General features: G+C 35.9%; 1 protein-coding gene across 1 annotated transcript in view; it reads right to left on the reverse strand.

The window, feature by feature from the left end:
- DNAJC15 (DnaJ heat shock protein family (Hsp40) member C15) overlaps positions 1-21831 on the reverse strand; it is an 85364-nt gene that overhangs the window by 20692 nt on the left and 42841 nt on the right. Inside the window, exons 2-4 of the mRNA XM_032294774.1 lie at positions 17890-17941; positions 15318-15382; positions 4400-4476 (exon numbers count right to left, since the gene is read on the reverse strand). Of these exons, the coding sequence (XP_032150665.1) occupies positions 4400-4476; positions 15318-15382; positions 17890-17941 (194 nt within the window). The remainder of the gene's footprint in view (positions 1-4399; positions 4477-15317; positions 15383-17889; positions 17942-21831) is intronic.

The following is a 21831-nucleotide window of genomic DNA, read 5'->3' on the forward strand; positions in this document are numbered from 1 at the left end:
GAAGCTATGATTTGTATCTTAAAATAGAATTTAGAATGTATATAATACAGGTGCTTAATGTATTTTATATAACCCTCCAAAAATAACTGTAAAATGGTAAACAACTTAAAAGAACAAATACTCCATATTAGTAAATACTGATATTACAAAGATTATGCAAAGAATTTTAAAGTAAAAAAGGGGTAGCTTAAAAACTTTATTTCATAAAGCTCATCACCAATGTGGCCCTTAATGAAGATCAAAGTTCAGTAAAACCCAAATTTCTCACACACACACACACACACACACACACACACACACACACTCACACACACAGACATATATATTTATATATGTGTGTGTATATACGTGTATATATATATATATGTGTCAATGTTCTTCTAAACCATTGTATATTTTTTTAGAAGATATATGGCAAGGTCCATTTTATTCTAGATAGTAAGTTTTAGTTGAGCACATAAAACAAAATCTGAAAATTACCCAGTCAAAATTATCCTTGATAATCAATTATGCTATAAAAAGCAGTCCACATGGTTTTGTACATAAAACTCCGTAAAGTAATATGCACACTGAGGTCCACCAACCACTGAACTAAAGTAAACACAAAAAAGGAACGTACATATATGCAAACATGGCATTCAAAACACTCTGCCTTTAAGATTATAATTATCAGACTCCTAACGGTGAACTCTGCAAATGAGACGTATTCTGGTTTGCTGGCAGTCTTTACTCCCTTTTAGTTTTTGTTATATTAAGTCTCTTAAACCTTAATACATTTTAATATTAATACATGTTTGTGCTGTAAAGATTAAACAACATGAGAGAAGTCTAGTTTTTAAGCTCAGTATAAAAATTAAATGTGGCTATGATGATATACCTCCAGTATACACAGTTTTACTATGAAACTGAAAATGTAACTTTAAACATGATGTTACCTAGACCACATATTTCAAATGGCTCCCTAGAATGCATCTGGTTGGCAGTGGGGGTACGTGGAACTGAGTGGTGTTCTTGGACCTTACGGCAAATGAAGCAGTTTTGGTTTTATCTTTTTTTTACTACTGAGCTTTTGAGTAACATATAGTGATACAGTTTGGCTGTGTCCCCACCCAAATTGCATCTTGAATTGTAGCTCCATAATCCCCATGTGTCATGGGAGGGGAGCCAGTGGGAGGTAACTGATGGATGGGGGTGGGTTTTTCCCATGCTGTTCTCATGATAGAGACTAAGTCTTACGAGCTCTGATGGCTTTATAAAGGGCAATTCGCCTACACATGCTCTCTTGCCTGCTGCCACTATGTAAAATGTGCCTTTGCTCCTCCTTTGCCTTCTGCCATGATTGAGGCCTCCCCAGCCATGTGGAACTATGAGTCCATTAAACCTCTTTTTCCTTATAAATTACCCAGTCTTGGGTATTTACTCATGACAGCGTGAGAATGAACTAATACATGTAGTTTATAAACAAAGTTCCACAAAAGTTTTTAGAAAGCTTAAAAATCACAAACGTGCATCATTTCAGACAATACGGTAAGTATTCAATGTTGTTGATAGTTCTTAAAAAAACTGTGATTTTAAGCAAAATGATGTATGGCAGGTCCTTGAATAATGTCATTTCCTTCAACATCCTTTATAACACTGATGAAAAAAATGGTTCCATTATAGCTATTTTGTTTAAAGTCATAGTTTACAAGAACCCATGGGTGATATTAAGTGAGGACTTATTGTACCAGGTATAAAAACAATTTTCCTGGGCAGCTTTGTAAAATAATTCAGGCTTTTTGTTATAGACATGAGTTGTAGTGCAGGACACTACTCTCTTGCAAGGAAAAACATAAGGCGAAGACTCAAATACGCATTTCAATAAGCAATTCTCATTCTATGCAATATGTCAGAATGTATAGAATCATCTAGCGCACACAGAGTATTTTAAAAATAGGTTATCAAAAGGATCAGGTCCATTTTGCCTTCACCTACCTGTTATATAGTCTACATAGTAAATATTTAAAGATCACAGAAAATGGAACCATAGCCATGTACTCATATCTTAAATTATCTTGTCATAATTAACATTGCCTGACTGAAACAAAGGGCTAGAGGAAAGCAGGTAAGTTTTATTTACCTTTCCGTTTAATGTGTTGGGGCAAATATCTAGCTTCTGCATTCATGACAGACATGGAAAGAAACAAGAGCCAAAATTTTTTCAGCACCTGATATTTGGTAGGTATTATATATTATCATATCATTCTTATGTTATTCTAACAAGGCAGAATATTATTAATCTCAATTCAAAAATGAAGAAGCCAAAGTATAGAACAGCTAAAAACAAAACAAAACAAAAAAACTTGACCAAGATCATACAGGGCAATGCCTAAGCCACAGAATCAGGATGAGGATCTGCTATGGTTGGCTGACATTTACTGAGCAGTTAGTAAGTACCATGTGTTGCACACATATGTTCACTGTGGCACTATTTACAATAGCAAAGACATGGAATCAACCTAAATGCCCAACAGTGGTAGATAGCATAAAGAAAATATAGTACATATATACCATGGAATACTATGCAGCCACAAAAAATAATGAGATCGTGGGCTTTCCAGGAAAGTGGATGGAACTGGAGGCCATTATCCTCAGCATACTAATGCAGAAACAGAAAACCAAATATTACATGTTCTTACTTACATGTGGGAGCTAAATAGACACAAAGAAGGGAACAACAGGCACAGGCCTACCTGATGGTGGAGGGTAGGAGGTGAGAGAGGGCAGAAAAAATAACTGTTGGGTACTCTTTCAGTACCTGGCTTAGTACCTGTGCAACAAAATAATCTGTACAACAAACCCCTGTGACACAAGTTTATCTTTATAATAAACCTGCACATATAACCCTGAACCTAAAAGTTTAAAAAAGAAAAAACAAACCTCCAAAAAAAGAAGTTCACATGTTATATAATTTAATCTTCATGGCACCTTATGCCATTAAAACTATTATCTGTATTTTACAGATGATAAAACTGGGGTCACCTATTTGGTAGGTGGTAAACTGGTATTTGTACCCAGATACTTGATACCAGAGTCTGTGCTCTTAATCACTACATTTTCCAAGTGAATTTTATACAGCTTTCGGTTCTATGGGATAAAACTTTACAAACATATTATCTTAAGAGAATGTCAAAATGTAGTCAACTCCTGTCTGTCCTAACAACATAAATGCCCTGCATAATATTAAAGGATATTCTCTTTGTATTTGGTTTTCTAATGTGTTTCATACTCAGATTTCAAGATCACCAACAAGGTATTTTGGGAGGCCAATAAAACTTTAGGAAAAATAACAATGCCATTCTGGATAATTTTAAGCAAGGAATAGCTAGCAGTATAGCTAACTTCCTAATCTGACTCTCATGCTTAAAATCATTTCCTATTTTCTGTTGTCTGATAAGGAGAGATCTCATCTCTTCTTAGATTTAAATAAAGCACCAAGCTAAATTGAGCTCCTCCTCCCAACTGTTTTGTTTTTCCTGCTAGGTCATAAAAGAGAAAAAAATGTAGGCTGGGCATGGTGGAACATGCCTGTAATCCCAGCACTTTGGGAGGCCGAGGTGGGTGGATCACCTGAGGTCAGGAGTTTAAGACCAGCCTGGCCAACATGGTGAAACCCTGTCTCTAACAAAAAAAAAAAAAAAAAAAAAAAATCTGATTTACAAGATATCAAAATTTTTTTGCCAATATAGGACTCTACTAACTAATTTACTTAATTGTGTTGATTACATCATCAGAAGATTTGTTGTACATGACATACTGTAACCAATTCCCACAAAAATTTGAGAGTGGGCTCTAAGGGAACATATGGTAAACAAATGAATACAACTCTTGGTAAATCTATCATAGGGGAAAATATTATTAACATTAAATGTTTTATGATATCACACAGCAATCATATAATATCATTAATTTTCTCCCATATTGTCCAAAAAGACAACAAATGGATACTAAGGTGAAAAAAGCACAATAAAATATGCTTGCTGTCACATTGCAGAAGCAGAAAAAAACTATGAAACATATCCTGCACTATAATTAAAAATATGAGACATATCAAATTATAAAACTGAGTCCAGAGAGAATTCAGTGTCACAAAAAAGGATATTTTGGTTGACTGAAACATTAGTATTCAAATATTACAGATCCTTGTTAAAGAATAAAGATCTTTCACAATTTTGTCTTTTTTTTTTAAGGGGAGTGGGATACTTTTAGATTTGAGGCTTTAAAATAGAAAAATTGGGTATTTTCTCCTCTGCCTCCTACTCATAATTTTAAATGTAAGTATAACCTTACTGTAGCGTTTTCTCTTTTTTAAAGACAAGCTTGGCCACAGAACAAAATAATACTTACACTGCACACCTACCTTACACCTAAAATAAGACTAGCTTCTCGCCTACTCATTTTCTGTTCAAATCCTCCTTTATAGTAGGATGAAAGCCTCTGTATAGAGAAGAAAAGAGCAAGAAATCATTAGTTCCACGCATGAGGTGGCATAACCTCAATCTTATCACACAGCTGCAGTAAGAGTAATGCATTTTACTAGAAGTCAACTCAAAATTTTGGGGCGGGGGGAAGTACCAAACAATGAAACTTTTCAGGAAACGTTGACCAACATGAAGGCTTAAAAATGTTAACTTTTTTTTCACTTTAAAACATTAATTTTTTATACCAAGATATAACAGAAGGAACAAAAGAAATCGGTAGAAGCAAAATGCTTGAACTTTTTCTAAGCTCGTAGTACTTTTCTCATTGGATAATCTTGATCAAGTCATTTAATGTTGATATGGCAGACATGGTTTAGCCTATCACACTAACCAACAGAGAATGGGGAGGAACTGATGAAGTGGGGAGTATGTCACAGTGGCAGACAGGCAAGCCAAGAGAGGCTGGAAAGCTGGATTGAAAAGTTTCAATGCTGCTGGAGAGGAATGAACAAGAGGAGGAGGATTCGAGATGTAATGGGGGCCAGATTGTGGGAAGGCCTTGTAAACAATGGAAAGAATTTAGGATTTTAAGTGAGAGAAGCCAGGGCACTGGAATAACACAATCTAACTTTGATTTAATCTAACTGCCATGTAGAGAAGAGAAGGGTGCAAGGGTAGAAGCAGCAGACCAGTTAAGAAAACATAATAATCCAGAAAACAGATGATGATGGTATAACTAAGGTGGTAGCAGAGGGGTGATAAAAAAGGTCAGATTCTGGATGTATACTGAAAATAGAACCAACACTTGCTTGATGGATTGAATTTGGGATATGAGAGAAAAAGGAATTAAAGAATGACGTTGAGGACACTGTTATGTGCTCACTAGATCTCCCATCAGGAGCGAAGGACTTGCTTCCCCGACACTAGGGCTGTGGCTGGCTGACAGCTCCCAGCTGTCAGACACTTTAGGAATCGCCTTGCCTAAAGACACTCAAGCTCATCCCACTTTGTGGGGCAGCCTGTATCTACTGACTGGTTGACATGGGATAGAAACATGGTAGTTCTCTAGGGTTCAGTCCTTGGACTTATCTATACTCACTTCCCAGGTAACGTCATTTAATCTCATGACCCCTTGCCCCAACTTGGGATAACTACAATAAGTCATCCTTGTTTAGAGGTCTTTGTGAGATTGGCTGAGGCTTTTGTTAGGACTGCACTGAAGCCTAATTTATCTTTCTATCCTTCTTTCCCTTTCTTTCTGGAGTTGTTTATGCTAAGAGCACTCCCTAAGAAAAGTACAGCTTGCTTGTCTTTGTCTCACTCTGATTTCCACAGAACCCAAGCTGTGCAAATGACCTCAGGGTTTCTGGCCTAAACTGCCAAACTGCCATTTAATGACTTAGGAAAGGAACAGCTGTTTATTTGCTGTGGGTGATAGACATGAGGAGAATGATTTGGTATATATTAAGTTTGAAATGTCTTAAATATCCAAGTGGAGAATGTCTGACTTCACACTAGACTTAACATTTGAGAGTCATTAGTGTACAGATAGCATTTATAGCCATGATACTGAGAGTTTAAAATTAGAAGTCCAAGGACTGTACTCTAAAAACTGCAACATTTAGTGATATAGAAATGGAGAGGAATCAGTAAAGGAGGCTGAGAAGACCTAGCAGTAAGGGAGGAAGAAACTACAAGTCAAGAGTGAGGAATGAAAAATGGTTTCAAAGTTTCTGATACGTAAAGTAAAATGAGAGCCAAGGACTAACCTCTGGATTTAACAAAGAGGACACTGAAAACTAAGAGCTGCAGAAGGTGAGCTGAGCATATGATTAGAGTGTGTTTAAGACAGAATGGGAAGAAAAGGATGGAGACAGCAGGTAAAGACACTATTTTCAGTAGCTCTGAACAGAGAAACAGGATGTACAAACTCAGCTTTTAGAAGAAACATACACATATATGATTACAAGCATATATGTTTCTAAGCATGAAACCATTTCAGAAAAATAAGTATGCTTACATAAAATAAAATCTAAAAGCATATAAATAACTTTAATTTTTAGCTGGTAGGATTACAATTTTTTTTCTTTTTTTAAACTTCTAAATTTTCAACAGTGAACCCATGTTATTTATACAACTAAAGAAAATGAAGAATACTATAAGAAACCAAGGAAATAACTAGAGCTTAAAAAAATGAGTTCCAGACAGTCAGATCTGGCCATTTATATAAGCTACAGTCTTTGAACAGCTTGTTATAAATTTCTACTTGGTAATAAATAATTTCTGGCAATTAATTCATTCGATTAACACTTTAGCAACTGCTATGTGCCAGGCAACTTTCAAATGAGAGACCAAGGACTGTCCATCATCACATAGATGCTAATCAATCACTGAATCAATACTGTGAGAATACAATGTACTATCCAAGTTTCAAGTAATTTACAATCCAGTGAAAAAAACAAACAGTCCCCCACCCTGGATACAAGTTTTGAGGAGAGGAAGGATATCAAATTGGGTTAATTACACATACCAAACTGAACAAACTTTATATCTTTCTAAACATACTACATAGAGAGTATGCCCATATATAAAGAGAGATATGGAGAGAAATTTAGATACGGATACGAATGGAAAGAATACGGGAGTTAGGCATGGTGGCTCACGCCTGTAACCCCATCAAGAGTTCAAGACCAGGTGAATCCCCGCCTCTACGAAAGATATAAAAATTAGCTGGGTGTGGTGGTGCACACCTGTAATTCCAGCTACTCTGGAGACTGAGGCAGGAGAATCACTTGAACCCGGGAAGTAGAGGTTGCAGTGAGCCAAGACTATACTACAGCACTCCAGCCTGAAGCAAGACTCTGTCTCAAAAACAAACAAACAAAAAAAAAAAAAAAAAAAAACAATGGCCTAGTGCAGTGGCTCTGCCTGTGGTCCCAGCACTTTGAGAGGCTGAGGCGGGCAGATCACCTGAGGTCGGGAGTTTGAGGCCAGCCTGACCAACATGGAGAAACCTCATCTCTACTAAAAGTACAAAAAAGCTAGCCGGGTGTGGTGGCACATGCCTATAATTCCAGCTACTAGGAAGGCTGAGGTAGGAGAATAGCTTGAACCCGGGAGGTGGAGGTTGTGGTGAGCCAAGGTTGCGCCACGGCAACAAGAGTGAAACTCCTTCTCAGTTTAAAAAAAAAAAAAAAAGAATGAGGGACTTACTTAGAGGAATAGGGCTGGTTTTAAGGTTTCTTTCAGGAAACCAACATTTCTACTACATGCATACCTTACCCCTAAATTAAAGGTAACTAGTTTCATCATAACAAAACAGAAGTATCACCTAATATCTGTTCTTTTTTTTTTTGGGACGGAGTTTCGCTCTTGTTAACCAGGCTGGAGTGCAATGGCGTGATCTCAGCTCACTGCAACCTCCGCCTCCTGGGTTCAGGCAATTCTCCTGCCTCAGCCTCCTGAGTAGCTGGGATTACAGGCACGCACCACCATGCCCAGCTAATTTTTTGTATTTTTAGTAGAGATGGGGTTTCACCGTGTTGACCAGGATGGTCTCGATCTCTTGACCTCGTGATCCACCCGCCTCGGCCTCCCAAAGTGCTGGGATTACAGGCTTGAGCCACCGCGCCCGGCCCTGTTCTTTTGTTTTTAAATCATGCCTGGAACTAATGCATAGAGTAATTTTTTATTCAGAATAAAAATATTTCAATGAGTCTTTATTTACCTAAAATTTGGAACCAGCATAATAAAAAAGATAAACTCAGGATGTTTTATAAACTGTCATTCCCATTATAGTCAGAAAGCTCATTAACATTAAAAGCAGGTATTGGTAACTGAGCGATTTTTTAATTTGCAGTTTTGCCCAGGTAGACACAGAGTCTCAGAAAAGGTTCCTCAAAATCTAGTGTCTGGAAGAAGTTCACGTGGACACTGAGTTTATTATGAGTAAGTCATTCTGTATGTACATATATATAAAATCAACACAACCCTTCCAAAAGAACTGGACCATTTTGCAAATAGAAACTTACATTTGGGGCGGTGTGCGGAAAAGTATGCAAAGAGAAAACAAAAAATTGCTACGTTACTCACTACTAAAATACATTCAGCCCTCAGTATCTGCAGGTGACTGGTTCCAGGACCACCCATACTAAAATCTGCACTTCAGGCACCATAGTCAGCCCTACAGACACCACAGATACAAAAAGTTGGCCCTCAGTGTAGGTGGGTTTTGCATCCCATGAATACTATGTTGTTGATCTACACTTGGTTGCAGACATGGAGGGCTCACTGAGTTTATTTTTTTAAATCATGATTAAGTGGACCTGTGCAGTTCAAACCCAGGTTGTTCAAGGGTCAACTGTATTTACACATTTCTTCAGAGAAAATCATGATTCCTAAACTTGTAGGAAATTTAGGTCTTATATAGCTTTAAATAGAACAAAATTGTTATCACAGTATTTTAATCTATTAATATGTTTGAATTAGTGTCCATGTCATGAGCATGCACAGAATAGTAACTCTTTATTCCTCCCCAGTAATAAAGTATAATTGAAAGGCACTTTTAAGCTTGAAAATAATATACCCATATTGCATTATATTAGGACTGACAGATAAGGTGGTGCAGAACCATTTTCTGACCACACTGTAGTAGGTGAAAAAAAATGCTTAGATCCATAAAAATGAGATTATTCTAAGGAACAAGTATACCATCAAATGGATGGAATAAATTGTCCTATTTTTCTAAGAACAGAAACACATCCTGGACCTTACAAATGATTATTTGTATTATTCCATTCATAAAATACTGTATAAATAAATGACAGAAATCAAAATCATTTCCTTCTAAAATTGGCCCTAAATGCTGTAGTGTCATGTTAGATGATTTTGTATCTCCTTTGCTAAGTTAAAACAAACTCTTCATTAGCTAATTCATTCACTCAATAGCTTGAAACACAAAAGTCCTCCAAGAATGCATTTACCATAAGCTATAAACTTTATTATGTACAATAATCTATTTGATTTATAAAAACTAAAGGATGATTTTAATTAGTATTTTTCCATAATTTCATTTGACCATAAAACAAAAGAAATGCAACTTTAAAAAATTATATTTAAATAAAAAGACAGATTCACAAATAGAAAATTAAAAGCCTAAAAACAAAATAAATAAAAAGATGAATGATGGGTTTTCTCCTCCGGAAAAAAATATAGAGTAATTAGACATTAGCTGAGTCAATAATATACATTAATACAAAAACAAAAACAAAAGAACCAAAAACAAACCAAAAAAACAAGCAAAAGGACACTGATTCAAAAGACCAGACTGAGTTTTAAAGATCTTTTGCTTTCCAAGGTGCCTTTGAAATGAGAAAAGACATTGTAAATTTAAAAAAAAAAACAAAAAACCTTAATAGGCCTGGAAAACAAGAAATGGGATAAACAGCAAACCAGAAAGTTTAAAGAAATCCTAGATAAGGCCAGGCTCAGTGGCTCATGCCTGTAATCCCAGCACTTTAAGAGGCCGAGGTGGGCGGATCACGAGGTCAGGGAATCGAGACCATCCTGGCTAACATGGTGAAACCCAGGCTCTACTAAAATACAAAAAAATTAACTGGGCATGGTGGTGCGCACCTGTAGTCCCAGCTACTCAGGAGGCTGAGGCAGGGGAATCGCTTAAATCCAGGGGGCAGAGGATGCCATGAGCCAAGATCGTGCCACTGCAGTACAGCCTGGGTGACAGAGCAAGACTCCATCTCAAAAAAAAAAAAAAGAAATCCTAGACAAAAACTGAATGTACAGAAAAATCCCAGCAGTCTCAAACACCAGAGAAAAGAAGAAACTCTTTTCAGGAAAACAAGAACACTAAATTCAGAGCCGATAACAACAATAAAAAATCAGCATAACTTATTAAACCAGAGCAGCATAAATAGATCATTCCTCCTCTACCAATATAGCACATAAGAGGCCTGGCACCTGTCACTTTACCCTCAGGCTGAGAAAGAGAACCATATGCCTCTTACTCTGATATGTATCTTACTCTGGGTGGTAGGTACTACAAGACACAAAGGGGCATACCAGCAGGCCCCATTTCAGAACCCAGAAGTCTACGGAGGTGGGAAGCTATGCCAAGGAGTAAAATGTATACAGTGCTCAACCTCTCTTGAACTCTCCAGGTACCAATCCTGCCTCTAGTCTCCTTGCTTTGAAAGGCATGCCTGTTAACAAACCCACCTATGTTACTTACAGCCCACTGTCAACACTCTCATTCAATTAAGCTGTTGAACCAACCCTACCAAACTGTTGAAGAAAGTCAAGAACATTACCTCTACTAGTCAGTTTAGTTATAATAAATATAAATCAACAACCAAGGGTCACTGGACATTTGAGTAAACCCAATAACATGGAGAGGAAAAAAAGAACCAATATGAACAAATAACAACTGGCTTTAGGAAAAGGAGATAAATTAGGAAGCAGAAGAGAATTTGGCCAAATTCTAATTAATCGCTTTAGAAATATTCAAAAGGATATCAAATTAATTAAAAAATGAGTTGCTATTTTTCTTGTTTAAAGAAACAAGAAAGAATCCTTAGAATTTAGAACATTACTAACGTGGACCAGGCACAGTGGCTCACGTCTGTAACCCCAGCACTTTAGGAGGCTGAGGTGGGCTGATCTCGAGGTCAGAAGCTCGAGACAGCCCTGGCCAACATGGTGAAACTCCATCTCCACTAAAAATACAAAAATTCACTGGGCACAGTGGCAAGTGCCTGTAACCCCAACTACTTAGGAAGCTGAGGTAGGAGAATCACTTGAACTCAGGAGGCAAAGGGTGCAGCGAGCCGAGATTGCGCCACTGCACCACAGCCTTGGTGACAGAGCAAGACTCTGTCTCAAAAAAAAGAAAAAAAATTACTGATGTGAAGAAGTCAGTGGATAAACTGAATAACAGAATAAACATTGCTAAAGGCCAGTCTGGTGATCTGGAAAATAAACTGTGAAAATACTATAGAATGAAGAGCCCTAAATGAAGAACAAAGAAAGATAAGGAGATAGAAAATAAGAAATAAAATGGCAAGAGACACAGGGAATAGACATCTTTTTATTTAGTCTAATATCTTTCTATTCAGAGTTCTAGAAGCAGAGAAGAGACACAATGAAGGGAAGAAATAATAAAAGAAAAAACTGTAAGAAAATCTTAGAGAACTAAAGACCATTTTCAAGTAAATTAGGGCTAAGAATTCTTATGAAATTCCAGAACATCAATAAGGAAGAGAAAATCCTATAAATTTTCAGAGCTAAAAAAACCTGCTACCATACCTAAAACCCAAAACCCAAACAACAAAAGAAAATGAAAACAACAGGTTGTCTACAAATGGAATAAAAATAGTAAGAAGACCACCAAAAAATCTAGCTGTGAGTATACAGGAACGAAGGAGTGCAGGCACTGAGGCTTAATCTCAGCAGAGATTTTTATACTTCTCTAATGTTGGCTCCACCAGATTTCAAGGAGCTAGCAGCTGACAACAGTGAAAACAAAGGAAACAAACTGTTTAACAAAGAAAAAACATTTACCATCCATGCATTTCATATAAAAAATTATTCTAGGCACTATTTCAGCAAAATGAAAAAAAATATGAAAAAGAGAAAGATAAGATTTAAGAACAAGATGTTAAAGCTTAGAGGAAACGAAGTTTAAAAAAACAATGAAATGAAACTCCATTGAAACTTGAGCCTTGGACAGTCTCCTTTGAATAACAGATTTAGTGACACACAATTGCAGTTCCTGTCTTTTTAGTAACCTTATTTGGTTGAATAATGAATAATATTTATGAAATCAAAACACTGTATATGCTGTGTTTATGAGGTATGACATTAGGATTCATCAACACCAAGAGAAAGTATGCACATACTTCATTTCTCAGCTTCCCTAGGATGACTACTATTTTAAAAATTGTTTAAAAATATTTGCATCTTTACTGAGGTAAAAATTTAATAATGATGATGATAATAAAGATATTCTAAGATGTTTTACTGAAAACTCTAAGAGTAGCACTTTGTGAAAAAGGAGCCAGATTTATTGAAAGCCAGGTTTCTTATCTTGAGGCCCACAAAGGAGAGGGAAAGGGGGTTACACATCATTTCTCTTTCCTTTAAGATATGCAGGTACCATTTAATCTTTAGATTAAATAGGACAAGTAAGGCCCCTGTTAGAAGATGAGGGAGCAGGCCATAAGAGCCACTGAAGAAAGAGTTTACATGAGTGTATCCCTTATAATCTCTTGAATTACCCTGCCTTATCTGTGAGCTGCCTCTACCAAGTACTGAAGATTTCCTCATTTTCTTGCTCTCTCTTTCTTTACAATGTGAAATTATATAGTTCTGCAAAGCTTGATAATTTTCTATTTACTACCATACACTGAAGATCACCATAACAGAAGAGAAACGACTTCTGAAATTCTTCTGAAATTTATGTCTTTCCATATGTTTATAAATAATAAATAATAAACATATGGAAAGACATAAATAGAATTCATTTAAAGAACTATGTTACTGTGTCCATTGCTACTACCCTATTTCAAGCCATCATCATCTGCCACTTGAACTATCTCAATACCCTCTTACCGGTTTCACAGCTTCTACTCTGGCTCATTCTAGTTTATGATCTAGGTAGCAAAGCAGAGTTAGAACCTAAAATGCAAATCGCATTGCCTCGATGCTCAAAACCTTCTAAGGGGACAGGCACGGTGGCTCACACCTGTAATCCCAGCACTTTGGGAGGTTGAGGCAGGTGAATCGCCTGAGGTCAGGAGTTTGAGACCAGCCTAACATGGTGAAACCCTGTCTCTACTAAAAATACAAAAAATTAGCCCAGCATAGTGATGGTTGCCTGTAATCCCAGCTCCTTGGGAGGCTGAGGCAGGAGAATCGCTTGAACCTGGGAGGCAGAGGGTGCAGGGAGCTGAGACTGAGCCAGTGCATTCCAGCCTGGGCAGCAGAGTGAGGCTCCATGTCAAAAAAAAAACCAAACCAAAAACAAACAAAAAACCTTCCAAGGGCTTTCTATCATATCATGCTTAAGGTAAAATCTGAAGTTGTTTTTTTTGTTTTTTTTTTTTTTTAATTGTCTATTAGGCACTAAGGGATCTGGGCCCAAGCTGCCACTATTCCCTTCATACAGTCCTTGGAGTTACTCTTGCTGCTAGGCTCATTTGCACCTCAGGACCTTTGCAGTGATCCCACCACCTAAAGCTCTTACACCAGATGCTCACATGGCCTGCTCCCTTATCTTCCTGGAGAAACCTTACCTGGCCTATCTAATGTAAAGATTCCTCATTGTTGTTACTCTTAAGACTCTTACCCTGATTTGGCTCTCTCAAAAGCATGCGACACTTCTGGGTATTATATAACTTACTACATTTTTCTTAACTGTGTCTCTCCACTAACATGTAAGCTCTTAGAGAGCAATGTCGTTGGTCCATAAATATATCCCACTATCTATGATACTGTCTAGCTAGCAAGTACTAGGTGCTCAATGAATATTTACTCAATACCTGCCACTATTTTAGCCAAATAAAATATAAATAGGAAGACAGAAAATATGCCTATGTTCTCTCTAATCACAGATATGCATTTATAAGACTGTAAAATCACTTGCTGTTTTTTTTTTTTTTTTTTTTAAATCTAAGTTTAATTATTTGTCAGTATGTTATCTTTTGGTGCTATCACTGTTCATGGCTAAGCCTCACAAGCCATTCACTTTTTGGTGACCTACACCATAATACAAATGTAAGATATTATACATAAACATTGAAAATTTTTAGTTTTATGATCATGAACTAGAATGTGATAAATTTAATGGCTGTGATAACGGTATTAACATGACATTCTGTCCTCCAATAAATTATAAATTTGAAAAAAAAATGGCAGTCTCTCTGGTAGGTTTTGAAATATGTAATGAAATAACATAAAGTAAGTAGTTTTACATTTAGTAGTAGTATGTCAACTTTGATATAACTTACTTTCCCTGTTTAATTACTGTTCATTTATTTAACAAACGTTTAGTGATTCTTCATCTCTGTGCCAGGAGCTTAGAATAGCTGATAATCAACTATTTGTAGAAATAGTTTGCTGGTTTGTAGCAATTTGAGAATTTCAAATCTCAACCAAGTTGATCTATCCCAAATCTGCTTCTATTTCCCTGAAGCCAATGTTTATGCTACAGGGTTTCATTGACTTTTCTTTATATTGTCTTCAGTGGTTGCAAACTACAATTCATACTGTTGCTGTTACGGATACATACTACCATTCACTTTTTCATTTATTTTCAGCTCCCAAGAATAGCTATAATGCCAGTACAAGAATGTATAATTAGTTCTATAGCATTTCATGGTTGGAATCTTGTAATTTTATGTTTGAGATGACCAGGCATGATGCTATAAGGGGACTAGTTTCAAATTTCAAGTTGGCATCAACTCTTGGGTAAGCTCCATCAGGACAAGAACCATGTCTTCTTTGTTTATCAGCTATTCCAAGCTCCCGGCACAGGGATCAGGACTCACTAAATGTTTACTGAATAAATGAACAGTAACTAAACAGGGAAATTAAGCTACATCAAAGTTGATATAATACCACTAAACAGATTATAATAATTAGATGTCAAAACAAAGAATAAAGTTAGATATAAAAATAATGTGACCAAAAACTTAAAAGAAACTGAGCCAGTAAGTTAGACAAACTCATCAATGATATTGAAGGAAATAAATAGCTACATACATTGGAAAATCCAAGCCATTTTCTAAGTTAATTCAACACAAATCAAAATGAGTTTTCTAACTAAAGCCACGTTCAACTTACAATCTTCTTTGCAGTTTCTGTGATAACTTGGTCTAGAGGTTTCCAGATCCGAAATGTATAGCGACCTAAGTGGTAAAAGGAATAAAAGCAAATATATTTCCTATAATCAAAATCAATCATTACCTTCAAAGTGCTTGTCATGGTATTTATTGATAGTTTATATAGGTTATTTCAATAAATATTTCAGAACTTACCAAAAAGATGTCATTTTTTTCAAATTTATAACTTACTAGAGGGCAGAATTTCATGTTAATACCATTATCATAGCCATTAAATTTATCAACTTCTAGTTTATGATAATAAAAGTAGAAATTTTCAATGCTTATGTATAATATCTTACATTTGTATTATGGTACAGGTCACAAAAAAAGATCCTAGTATTCTTTCTACAACAAACTGTAAACTCCTATTATGTATAAAGACACTTATAATACTAAAATGATTAATTGTATTGCTTTTTATGGTGATAATCACTTTGAAATATATAGAAAACAAATTCTATTTATGATCTACACTCCACATATGATCTTAATAGAATTATCTCTAAAGTAAAAAGGCAATTATGAATGAAATAATTACCAAGTATGTTAATTATCAATTTTTCTCACTGAGGATGGCTACTCTCTCTAAAAATTTATTTTTAGCTCTTTCCTTAGTTAGAAATCCTAACAATCAAAACTCCCCTGAGTCTTGACAACTAAGAGCCAATAGTAAAACAGGTTCTAAATTATTTTGAGGGCATTAAACAAGAGTAAAATATTATCTAGTTAATTTATCTTTTGCACCCCAATCAGATTGTATCTTCTAGTATCTCTTTCTCCAACAGTCTTGCTAGAAAAACAATATATGACACTACAGGCTTTAAACTGCTAACCATAAGCCTATTTGCAAATCAAGAGTTGTACTGCAAAAATTCAACTACCTAGATCTTTTAGAAAAATTTACCTGCCTATATATACTGTTATTTCTGTGCAAACACATTACATGAAAGACAGATGCCAGAAATGGGAAAATGTGAAGATTAAAAAGCTCTTGACATAAAGAAGAACACTAAAGTGAAATTAAATGAGGCTGATTCCCTAACTTGCCTGTATGTCTTATCACACAGATGACATCTTCCATTTGATTTTACAATAGTATGAAATGTAGTTTTTATTATTACCTCAAAATTCTTCAAAACCATAGTGACTGACTTCTAGTCTCGGTTAAAAAGCAGTTAAATGCTTTAAGAAGTGACATGTGGTGGTTTACTGTAACTGGAGGACCTAGTTCCAACAAATCTAAGTGTACTTTCTCCTAAATTCTGTTATTTGGTTGTATTTGGCTCTGGAAGAGATTTTGCTATTATTTAATATAATATTCTAGTCAGTAATATGAGTTTGGAAACTGTGTTCTACATAGAATACACACACCAACTGTTGTCATTTTAGAAAGACAACCCTGGAAAAAATACATCTTTATCTAATTTCAAATCAAAATCTTGCATTTGAATTCATAACTCTATGAATATGCCTACTCTACTCTAATAATTAATACTAAAATTCCTTTATGGTTAGGGGCAAGTTTGTCAGAACTTCTTTTGAGACATGATATTCTTCTCATGAAACCTCAGAAACTAGTGAAGTATAAGTTATGTAATTGAGACATAAGACCCTAATGACAAAAAGATCAAGAGAATCTGAACCACTGATCTAGATTTTAAAATTCTGATTGTTCAGGTGTTTCTTCACTTGCAAGACAAAAGATTATAATAAAGTGGTTTAAATGATAATCATGAGAAATTAAATACCATATAAAACAAGACCCTCTTTTTTTCTCACTTTTCTATTAGATCTTACTAAACTCCATATAGCCACAATGGAATGCAACTTCGCCTAAAAGAAGATCCAATTAACAAGATCAAATCGATAGAGCTTACAAACGCAAATGCTAAAACAAAAAAGTAAATCTTTATCAATAAGGAAATATTATCAAATTAACATTTAATTAGGAAATAGCTAATTTTAAACTACTATAAGTTAATGACAGACTAAGCAAATTTACTTTAGATCTTTAGAACTATTCTATCGAGAAAGGTAATTTTAGCAGTGAAAAAAGTCTCCTGGGTTTATCAAGGTAATTATACCAATATGTTGAGAGACAAATAAAAAAATAAACTACAGGGAACAAGTATGCTCATGAGAAAAAACTGACAGCTTAAAATGCATAAACCTATTTGCAAGAATAAACAAATATGGGAGAATAAGGAACCCCATACCACTTATATTACATAATACTAAAGATTTTTTATAGTATACTATACCTCAAACTGAAAAAAAAAAATGCCAGGAAGATAAACTATTATTGGAGCTAGTTTTCCTGGCTTTTGTATCACTAATTTTCTTCCCATAAAGTTTATCTAGATTTTGCTACAATGACAAATGTTCAGTAACTACAAATGGTGGAAAGAATGAGAATGTATAATGCCTAAAAACCAAAACCTCAGAACACTACGGGTCTACTCATGAATCACTGTAGATGCTGTTTGGAAATATTTCTCCTGCAATTTATTGGTATATATTCTTTATCTTACCTGCAAATACAAGGGCTGCAACACCCAGTCCTACAGTTATCAAACTTCTTGACTATGGAAGAAAAAAAATGAATATTACTTATGATGTAACATGCTGGGCTTTAAAAGTAAATCGTTTTTAATAATAATTATGTTACAATACTACATTTTCTTCAAGCTCTACTGTGAAGAATAGGACTTTAAAAAATATGCAGTGTCTATGAGATTATATCTGCTGCTCACTATATCAGCTAATTCTCAGTGAACTGAAATGATTCTAGATTTTCATTTAATTTCCATATATTTGAATCCATTCTAACCAAGAGCTTTTATATTACCGATTGCTAAAATTTTTTCTTAGACTATTTTTAATAGTGGGTTTAATATATTTATCTTCTATAAAGATAAAAGGCACATATTTCCTCCTCCATATTTTACATTTGCAATGTTCAACAGCATTTGCTATATTTAAAAATTTCATGAAATCTGACATTAATGTTTAGGAATGAAGTAAAGCTTCCAAACTTAACAAAAATAATAATAATAATAAATCAAGAGTTGGTTAACGTCTACCCTAGAGTAAAGATTTTAAAATAAGGGCCCAAAATTCAGAATGTCAGAATCTAGAGACATAAGCTAATTCTGATGAAAATCGATTTTAAATTGGCTGTATATCTATATTATTCTAAGCTTTCCTCCTTAAAACATCTCAGGAAAATATTAATGTCACAATAACAAAAAATTTATGTGGCAAACATCAACGGTTATCCTCAATATCCATTCTCCTTTTTTTCAATAGGATCAGGAATTCCTATTTTTAGCCTGACATATTTTTCCAAGCCTGCTTAAGACTTAGATGTGGCTAAGTTAACTAAGCGTTGGCTCATAAGATATAACCACAGTAGTGGATGCAAGTTCGGAGAAGTCCTACGGGGTGGTAGGGAGATGTCCTTCGCCTTTTCCATTTCTCCTTCCTGATGGCTGGAATGCATACATTATTCCTGGAGCTCTTGGATAAAGAAAGAAGAACAATGAGATGAAAAGACACTATTCCAGACAATCATGGAGTTGCCTTGTCACCCCTGAATTGTCTCTATTTATTAATACATGAGATAAAAAGAAAAGTCCTATCTTCCTAAGCCACTGTATTTTTGGGTTTTAGGCACTTGGAGCCAAAACAAATTCTAATGGATATAAAATTAAGAAGTGAAACCAAAGAAACATTTTTGTCTGATAAGTAGCGAGACAGGCAAATCCGTAAGGGTCAGCAAAGGCTTTTAAAACACTAGCATAATCTCCCTAGGGAACAGAATGAATATACTTCTTCATTGGTGCAGACATAGTAAGATGGAGGCTGAGACTAAAGGGATGCTAAAACCAAAAAGCCATTCGGCCATTGGCCTTCAAGTTCTGTAAGGAAATACACAAACCAAATCATAGGAAATCAAAGTCCCAACCTCCAAGGAATGACTCTATAAGGAGAAATACCAGGTCAGCAAGGGTGGCTGCGTGAAGGTACTCTAACTTTAATATGCAAAACTCTGAGAAATCTAGAGCCTGAAGACAAGATGAAGGACATTCCTCTAGGCTTCTCTCCCCATCAGTTCCAGCTTTAAGTCACGCCTTTTCACAAGGAAATGAGAGCAGGGCCATTTCAGTAAAAGAAGATTCATTCCCTAGCACAGAAGAGAATGCACAGAGCTACCTACCAGAGAGGCAAACGATCTTCAGGGTTCTTTTCTGGTTGTCTAGCCTGCCTGAAACAGAGTTATTCCTGAATAGAAGACGTATTTAAAGAAAATAATGTTCTGTTGAGGTATCTTTTTGCCATTTTCTAGGGCTTCCCTGAAAATGGGAAGCTATATATTTTGAGCTCTCTGGCCTGACCTTCCATTGGTTCACTTTAAGGACCCTCAGTCCAATCAAACAATTCAACTATTTCATATGTGAATTATATCTTCTTCCCTTATAATTGTGTTTATTGTTTTCTCATTAGAAACACTCATATTTGCCTACCCAAATCCCACCTGCTCTTAATATCTCAGCCTGAATCTGCCATAGAATGGCGGAAGTCACAACACATAGCTAAGGGCACATATTCAAATATACATACAGACTTCCTCCAAATTAATAATAAAAAGACAGACAGCCAAATGGAAAATGGGCAAAAGACTAAATTGGTAATTTCACAAAACACACACACAACTAAATGGCTAATAAACATACAAAAACGTGCTCAATTTCAAGCGGAACAAGAGAATACCAACAATAGAATAGCACAGAATATTAATATCAGAATGCAAATATCTGTGGCCTTTACGGAACTTGTTTTGTCCAATGATGCTTCCCAAGGGCATTGCAACAGTATCCACACCTCACAGGGTTATGTGAGGATAAAACGTAAGAATACACATAAAGGATTTAGCACAGTGACTTGGGAAATGTCAAAACAATCAGTAAATGTGAACTGCTTTCAATATTATCAGTAAAAGCTGGGTGCAGAGGCTCACGCCTGTAATCCCAGCACTTTGGGAGGCCACAGAGGGCAGATCACCTGAGGTCAGAAGTTCAAGACTAGTCTGGCCAACATGGTGAAACCCCATCTCTACTAAAAATACAAAAATTAGCTGGGCGTGGTGGCGTGCACCTGTAATCTCAGCTACTCAGGAGGCTGAGGCATGAGAATCACTTGAACCTGGGAGGTGGAGGTTGCAGGGAGTTGAGATGATGCCACTGCACTCCAGCCTGAACGACAGAGCCAGACTCTCTCAAAAAATAAATTAGGCCGGGTGCGGTGGCTCAAGCCTGTAATCCCAGCACTTTGGGAGGCTGAGGCAGGTGGATCACGAGGTCAAGAGATCAAGGTCATCCTGGTCAACATGGTGAAACCCCGTCTCTACTAAAAATACAAAAAATTAGCTGGGCATGGTGGCGCGTGCCTGTAGTCTCAGCTGCTCAGGAGGCTGAGGCAGGAGAATTGCCTGAACCCAGGAGGCAGAGGTTGCGGTGAGCCGAGATCGCGCCATTGCACTCCAGCCTGGGTAACAAGAGCGAAACTCCGTCTCAAAAAAATAAATAAATAAATAAAAATAATAATAATAATAAATTAAAGGTTGGGCGCTGTGGCTCATGTCTGTAGTCACAGCACTTTGGGAGGCCATGGTGGGCAGATCACCTGAGGTCAGGAGTTTCAGACCAGCCTGGCCAACATGGTGAAACCTCGTCTCTACTAAAAGTATGAAAATTAGCCGGGCATAGTAGTGGGTGCCTGTAATCCCAGCTACTCAGGAGGCTGAGGCATGGGAATCGCTTGAACCCAGGGGGTGGAGGTTACAGTGAGCCAAGATCACGCCACTGCATTCGAGCCTGGGGGATAGAGCAAGACTCTATCTCCAAAATAATAATAATAATGATAATAAAAATTATCAATAAAAATAACTACTATTTAATAAGAGTATTATAACAGAAGTTCAAACAAAGTTCTATAACACTTAAATATGTATGAGTAAGAGAAGATTCAGAAAGTGTTTTTGAGGTAGCCTCTGGAAAATGAACTGGTCTTTCCTAGGTTAACTACTCCAATTTTTCACATTTTGATAAATACACATTTGAAAAATAAAAAGTCTTAAAAAGGTAAGCTATTGTAATATTGAATTTTTATAGATTAATAATTATTGCATCATTTTACTATTTCAACCATTCAAAATCACAGAAATAGTTGCCCCTACAATTTCAAAGAGATTTTTATTTCAAGGATTAAAGGTATATAAGAAAACATGAAACCATCAGGCATTTGCTCATTTTTCACTTTATTTTAACAATATGTAAGGCTAAATTGTGATTAACAATAAAAATTTGATTTAATTCAACAAATAAGTATCATGTACTCTGTTGATTATTTTCCATTTGTCTCTCCCCAGATCCGTTTTCTAGTTTTATCTGCCTTGCTCTGCATCTCTGCCT

This window comes from Sapajus apella, unplaced genomic scaffold, assembly GCF_009761245.1.
Source record: "Sapajus apella isolate SASKATOON/1434 unplaced genomic scaffold, GSC_monkey_1.0 scaffold32, whole genome shotgun sequence".
In the NCBI taxonomy this organism is placed as follows: Eukaryota; Metazoa; Chordata; class Mammalia; order Primates; family Cebidae; genus Sapajus; species Sapajus apella.